This window comes from Fulmarus glacialis, unplaced genomic scaffold, assembly GCF_000690835.1.
Source record: "Fulmarus glacialis isolate BGI_N327 unplaced genomic scaffold, ASM69083v1 scaffold37542, whole genome shotgun sequence".
NCBI lineage: Eukaryota > Metazoa > Chordata > Aves > Procellariiformes > Procellariidae > Fulmarus > Fulmarus glacialis.
Window position 1 is genome coordinate 14653 of NW_009196635.1, and position 7395 is coordinate 22047.

Sequence of the window (7395 nt, forward strand, 5' to 3'; positions counted from 1 at the left end):
GCAGCCAAAACTATCTGTCACCACTACTTGTTATTGATTGAAAACTAAACTTTCTAGGAATGTACTCCCTCATACAGTATCTAATCTACACATCTAATGTCAGGCCAAGCATATCAGACAGGCCCCAACTGGCTGTATCATTAATAATTTACTGAAACAATATTTTAAGTTTTGCCTGGGCACAAGTTTAATTGCTCTTCATGATATGCACCAATGGCAAAGTCACCTTTAACACTGATTTTCGAGTACAGCAGAACACCCCTCGGGGGGGATGGAGAAAGGTTGCAAGAGGAAGCTTTTTATTGAATAGCCTACCAGGAGATCCAGGATACTCAAGCTTGGAATGTCAAAGCATTTTGTGAAGCCAAGTTTTTCAAGCAAACATTAAATGTTAATGATGTTAAAAGTCTAAAAGCCCCAACCCAGCAACTCTAGAAAAAATAGCTGACTAAGTTGAGGCGGGGGGGGGGGGGGGGGGAAAGAAAGGGGGGGGTGGGGGGGGGGGTGTGTGGAAAGAATCAAGATACTACAAAACAGATCAGGTCCCAGCTCCTATCCAGGGTCCGGCATGTTGAAGTAGAGAGGTACCTAACTGGGGAAAATTAGATTTGCTGTTGCTTAGTCCTCAGTCTTCCCTAGTCCAACACTGCTGATTTTATCTCCAACCTTTTCTGCATAAGGGTGCCTTCCTGGCACCCTGTGAGCAGTCATGGCAATGCAGACCAGCAAGCTCTAAGGAGGTCAGGAACTCATGCTTTTCTCCTATAAGCTAAGGAAGTTCTTCCCCACAGGTAGCTACTGCCATGAAAACAGTTTTGAATTGTGGAAAGTTGAGCAACTCACCTCCTCCAAAGCCATTAACTAGGTCATTTCTCAGCTGCAACACCTAATCTTTATGAAATCAATAGAAGTGAAGACTTGAGCTTAAATTAGAAACCAGGCCACAGATAACATCACTGGCCATTCTGCATTAATAAGGAAGGTTAATACATTGAGGAACTGAATTTGCCAGTACTCCGCTGACTAGAAGGCAGCAACCCACCTACCACACTTGCCTTGTTTTTCCATCTTCTTGCTCACAGACCTCACGATGCAGTAAGAGATCGCAGAGGTGAATTTCAAGCCCAGAAGAAAATACGCACTCAGATAAGAACTAGCAGGCTGTAAACAGCTTAGCTAGCTGGCTCATGAGGAAAAAGCTACTCTATTTTAACTCACAGTTAGGAAAGATGTGCTACTAAACTTTGTTTTCACTTGAACCGCAAGACAACATGACTGGCTCTTCTCAATCTTCACTCAACTTTTTAAAGAAACCCTTTGCACAGTTTTACATTACTGACTTGTATGCAATTCCTGCTCAAGCTGAGTGAGAGACAGCTGCTGCCTTCAAGAAGAGTCTGCAGCAGAAAACATGTTTAAAACCAGTATGTGATCAAGCCATCCAGAAAAAGTGCCTTCACCAGAAGAAGGAAGAAATCATACCAAGAAATACAGACACTATATTGGTTACTAGCAAAGTTTAAAGGTACTCAACAGCCTGACTGTCTATAAAACAAGAGATTGCTTCAGAAAGCACCGAAGTCTGAAGATTTTTCTCAAGCCAAAAGATAAAGAAAAGCATATTACCAATACGGTAATACTTGGAAGCTATCCAATTCAAGTAGGGGTTACTACTAGTCCCATGCATGAATGAAACATGTATCTAGCCAGGCTCTTGTTTTCAAGAAGCCTTTGCAGAAGAGACAAAGCATCTAGAAAATGGCCTCCCCTCTTTCTTTCTAACCCTTAGTAAGCAAGTGGGACTTAAGCTTCATCGCCCTTTCCAGTCCAGGATGAGAGCTCTCCTGGGGCTGTGGCTCAGTCCACAAGAACAAGCCAAATATTCAGGAACCTGAACACACAAGAGAAGCTGCAGGGCATCATTACCACATATCACAATTAGCTCATCGTAGCACTCTGTACAGCAATGCAAAAGTGGTTGTTTTGGTTCAAGTGGTAGACTGACACTTTAAAAGACTCCTCACACTACAGCAATATAATCCCACAGGGAAGGTCAAAAAAGCAGATACTTTAAAGAGTAGTAACACTGGGTAAAGGGATGCATTCAGAACAGTACCACTTCTGAAAGAGGGAAAATTTGTAATATTTAACTATCAACACACTTTACTATTTCCTAAAGACACCTCCCAAAAGCACGTATAACCCTTCAACATCTGTGCAATAAAGCAGACAAAACGCACTCCTTTACTCCACCAAATAACAGACTGAAGTCCAGGCAATCCGAGTTTCCAAAGGGCTGAACGATGACAGGAAAGCTCCCCATGTAGCATGCAGGCTGATCAGTTGTTTGACTAATATTCAGTGTTTCATGGAGCCAAAGCAGTTAAAGTCTCAAACTTTGGGTATACACCGAAATCCAATCAGCTGGCTAACAGGGAACACTGTAGCATCACCTTTTATAGTTCACCTTCACTAACAAGAACTTTGTTGTTATTCTTTGCTTATCTAATCATTGTGAGGTCAGTTTTTAGATGCCATGGTATAAAAACAATTGAGAACAATTCTCGATTGTCTTGAGTTTCACTTTTATAAAACAGTACATGTTTACCCCCTGATAGCACAGAAGCTTTCTTCTATTCTTATACTTTATAAAGCACTTTTTAAGGCTCCTTAATTTCAGTTCAGCTGAAATCATGTGGAACTGGCATGTCATTTATCAATGTTATTTTTCAATCTACAGTAAACCCCTTGCACACACAGAGCACAAGATAGAAATAGTTTGTGAAGGTGCTAGCCAAGCAGACTGGATTTTCCCAGTACTGTCTACCACCGAGGCATTAACAACATTTGTAGCTTGTTGAAAGCCTGATAGCTCAGAATATAGCTGGACTGACTTCCACAACTGCTCTGTTAAATACCTTCAAAGGAGAAGAAGTTTTCATGCAATTTGATAAACAGTGTCTTTTGCAGACCAGTTTCTAGGGCACCCAGGTTTGTTTCGCACTGAACACAGTTCTCATACTAGGGTAGATGGCAGGGAATGAAAGAGGGAATTCATCAGCAGGAGACAGTGTGCATTTCTGTCCACAGATGTCAGCAAGAAGACAGCATCAAGTTACAGATCTCCATGCCATCCCTCATGAAAGGTACTACAGAGACAACTCCATATGACATCCAGGAGTGGCAATGCTACATCTCACAGGCAGATGACAACTTCCAATACTGCTCTTTCAACTATTCCCTTATTGTATCCTTATTCCCTTATTGTATCCTCACGCCACTTCCAGGTGTTGCATAACACATTATTATTATTATTTCAAGTATTAAACTGTTCTTATCTCAAAAAAAAAGTTAGAATGTGCTGGTTTGGGCTGGGATAGAGTTAATTTTCTTCTACTAGTAGCTAGTATGGGGCTGTGTTTTGGATTTGTGCTGGAAACAGTGTTGATAACACAGGGATGTTTTCGTTACTGCTGAGCAGGGCTTACACAGAGTCAAGGCCTTTTCTGCTCCTCACCCCACCCCACCAGAGCAGGCTGGGGGGGCACAGGGAGTTGGGAGGGGACACGGCTGGGACAGCTGACCCCAACTGACCAAAGGGATATTCCATACCATATGACGTCATGCTCAGCATATATAGCTGGGGAAAGGAGGAGGAAGGGGGGATGTTCAGAGTGGCAGCATTTTGTCTTTGTAACCATTACATGTGTTGGAGCCCTGCTTTCCTGGAGGTGTCTGAATACCTGCCGGTTGATGGGAAGGAGTGAATGAATTCCTTGTTTTGCTTTGCTTGCATGTGCAGTTTTTGCTTTCCCTATTAAACTGTCCTTATCTCAACCCATGAGATTTCTCATTTTTATTCTTCCTATTCTCTCCACCAACTCAGTGGGGGGAGTGAGCAAGCAGCTGTGTGGGGCTCAGTTGCCAGCTGGGGTTAAACCACGACACACCAGAACATGCAAATGGACTAAAACAAAGCACTTAGAAGGAGACCTAGTCCAGAAGTTGAGGCAGACACAGCTTAGACGAGGCACAAATACAGTTCCAGCTCACTGTTAAATCTCTAGTCTCAGTAAGGATACGGCCAGCTGACCATCATCCACAAGATTACACTTAGACAACAGGGTTTCAGAACACAAACTGGACTCAGTTAGGTTCTGTCATTACTAGAGACAACCCAGCACTCCACTCTGGCCAATATTTGAACCCAGCATTCAACTCTGGGAATATTGCTGTCATTCACCCTAGCTAGTCTCTTTGCCTGCCAAGAACAACGATGCTTTTGCGTGTTAACATTTTAAAGAAGCTAGTCCTAAAATGTTACAGAAGCCTGAAACTGGCCTGGATTTTAACACCTGGTGTTCAACTTCCAGCTTTATCAGCTTATTTCAGAAGGATCTTGCTCAAGCGGTCTGAAATCTCTAGGACAGCAGAGAAGCTCAGTAGGGCAGGTCTTCTGCAATGGCAGAGAAGTGTGTCACTTCTTTAACTATCTAACCACTGATCCAGAGATAACTCACATACTCTGAGCCCAGCTAGAGTGAGATGCTCGTGCTGTTGCTGTCTGTAGGAGAGGACTCTAACAACTCTTCTTTGAGAGTTCAGGTAGCTCCGGCAAGAAGCACTGCAAATACCAATGGTCTCCTTTGCCACACAGCTGTAAGGGCAAGGCTGAAGTAAGTACTCACATCTGAGCCACTCAGATCCTGTTCCTGCTGCTGCCCATCACCTTTGGCAGATGTCATGCCAGGAGTTTATTCTCACTTTTAAGGCTTTTGCTTAAGCCCTGATGTAGCAGGTATAAGGCAGGTCTGATCAGACCAAAGACAAAGCTGTAAGCATTAGTCCTATCAGCTGATCAGATTATTGCACAGAAGAAAGTCACTTGGAAAGTTAAGTCAGTGGCAACTCCCTGCCTGGGGTTTAAAAATAACACAATTTAACAGTGCTTTTTTCAACTCCTAATTGAGGCTGTCACTGCAATTCTCAGAAAACTTTCAGTCAGAAAGCAGCTTTCAACAAGCAGCAGTTTCCCATGTCTACAGAAAGGCGGCCAAAGTCATGCACCATTCTGCAGACACATTTGCAGTCGTGTCTCACATTACAGCTAGCACATAGGCAGTGCTATGTGGGAAGTGTGAGGGTCAGCTAAAAGCAGTTCAGCTCTCTCACCGCCTCTCTCTCACCGCATTATGGCTGCACTGCAGTTCAGGGAGTAAAATTTCTAGGAGACAAAGTCAGCTAAACACAATCAGTTGCTTTCTCCAGACAATTTACTTTTTGTTGTTTCTTTGGAAAGTTTTAAGCTGTTTAAAGATACATCTCTTAGCATTTTAAAGATCACACTCCTTCCTGTGGAATGAACAGATTCAGTAATTTTGGTGCTCAATCAGTATTTTGCCCTCAAGATCCACAGCATGGAGGTTCAGGGGTATAAGAAAGCAATGGCACACACAAACTCACCTGATTCCTGGACTGGGCCCTTGCGATCCTCAGTCTCCGAGCAGAATAAAAAATAAAGTAGCCCATGGTTGCTGCCGTGACAATGAAAAACGACACCGAGATGAAGAAGATGGAGTACTGATTCATCCAAGGACCATGCTTTTTCCCCACTTCGATAACCATAGTCACTTTCATGCCACTCTCAATCCGGTGTAAGATCTCCATGCCTTTCAGGTTGCCAATCATAATTGCAACGATGCTTTCAGCACCTGCAAAGGAGAAGGGGAATCCATGCTCAGTTCCCAGGTGTTGTAAAAAAGTCATCATCTTGATGTTCCAGTTCAAGTGCTAAAGAACAGACTGGAAAGTTTCTAACTAGCATTTGCAGATTCAACATGAGCTGATGGAATAAGTGTCATCTCCATGTGCTTGTTCAGCTGAAAGCTATGTCCAATTACCTATGAGCTGCATAAAAGAACCATATTTAGAATTCATCCCTCTCCATAGCACTCCTCACTCCCATATAGCACACGCATTGTCATTATTTTAGACTCAACACTTTGGCAATTTACATTTTAATACGCCATTGGACTACACAAAGTAAAAATAAATCCTATACAGAGTGAGGTCACTAGGGATTGCAGTATCTCCACGAGCTCAGGGATGCCAGGTACACAGCTGGTTGCTTAGGGACCCTACCTGTAATGAATCTGACTCCCTCCCTGCTCCACTGCTACTTCTTAACACCTCTTTTCTAAATTTGTCAGTACTGTTGAGTACTTGCCCAGACACTGAGCAATCAAAGCCTTTGCTTCTGTATTTTCAGAAGCAATTGAGAAATGTTTGAGTGAAATTTGGTTGTGAACTATAAATGTTATTGTGGGTTTCTGATGCAAATTCAGAGGGAAGCAAATATGGATGTATGCTTGCCTTTTAAACAGTTGGTGGCAGATGGCAAACTCCATCCATATTTTAACAACAGATTTCATTTACTCAGTTGAACATCATGACGAGCCATCAGAGGAACCAAGGGTTTTATGGTAGGAAGACATTTCAAGCAACTCTGGTCACCAAGTACAGACCAGAACAAAGCTGCTTTCATTTTGGTGACAAGAAGGTGCTTGAGAACACTTGATACTATTTGCAGGAACTTCAGGCAGTCCCAATATAACAGAGGGGCTCTCAAGAAAAAACAAAACGGAGAAAGGGAGATGAGTAAATTGTCACTGGCCTCTCTCTAAACTAAGTAACAAGAAAAGTGGATTTGAAGACTAGCTGGTCAAGATTTTAATGCATTAAACCATCAGCTGCACAATATTCGTAACAGATATTGCATGGTGAAGTAAAGGCTGTTACAGAAGTGCTATTTTTAGCTAACCTCCCAGCCAAACACTTCTTAATGGGGAGACCAATTTTTTTCCTCCATTAAGAGAAACCTTATCCAACCTTGAGCTATCAAAAAAAAAATAGAATTGGTGTTAAACCACAAAGGCTCTCATTTGAGAAAGCACTTATTAGTTTTCCAGCTTGTTCACATAATGCCTTTGATCCAAGATGGCTAAGCATGATGTCTAGCAACTCTCCTCAGTGTGACTAAACTCATCTTTTATTCAGAAAGCTCCTTGTAATGAGAAGTACATCACAGAGAAGAGGAAAAAAAATTTAAAAAAAAAAAAAAACAGGCAGACTGCAACTCCCATCCTTTATGATGAACTAGGGCTTATACATCAGTTATAAAATGAGCTGGAGTCAGGTGTTAGGAGCAAATAAAGAATTAAGCATGGGTCAAGGCAGAAGCTTACTTTCATAAGCATGGAAAAAAGCGTGGAAGAACAGGCTGTGACAACAAGAAAATAAAAAGCCTGCCAAAAAAAGCAAAAAAGCTCGTTCTGCCTTATTCCCCTTCACCTCTGCATGTCTCACTAGTCAAATATAGCTTGTGGTTATGCGCAA

At 42.3% G+C, this 7395-nt stretch overlaps 1 protein-coding gene across 1 annotated transcript in view; it reads right to left on the reverse strand.

Annotated features, from left to right (window-relative positions):
* The window catches only part of LOC104072724 (E3 ubiquitin-protein ligase RNF128-like), a 25791-nt gene that overhangs the window by 7951 nt on the left and 10445 nt on the right, over positions 1-7395 (reverse strand). Inside the window, exon 3 of the mRNA XM_009572265.1 lies at positions 5464-5711. Coding sequence (XP_009570560.1) covers positions 5464-5711 — 248 coding nt within the window. The remainder of the gene's footprint in view (positions 1-5463; positions 5712-7395) is intronic.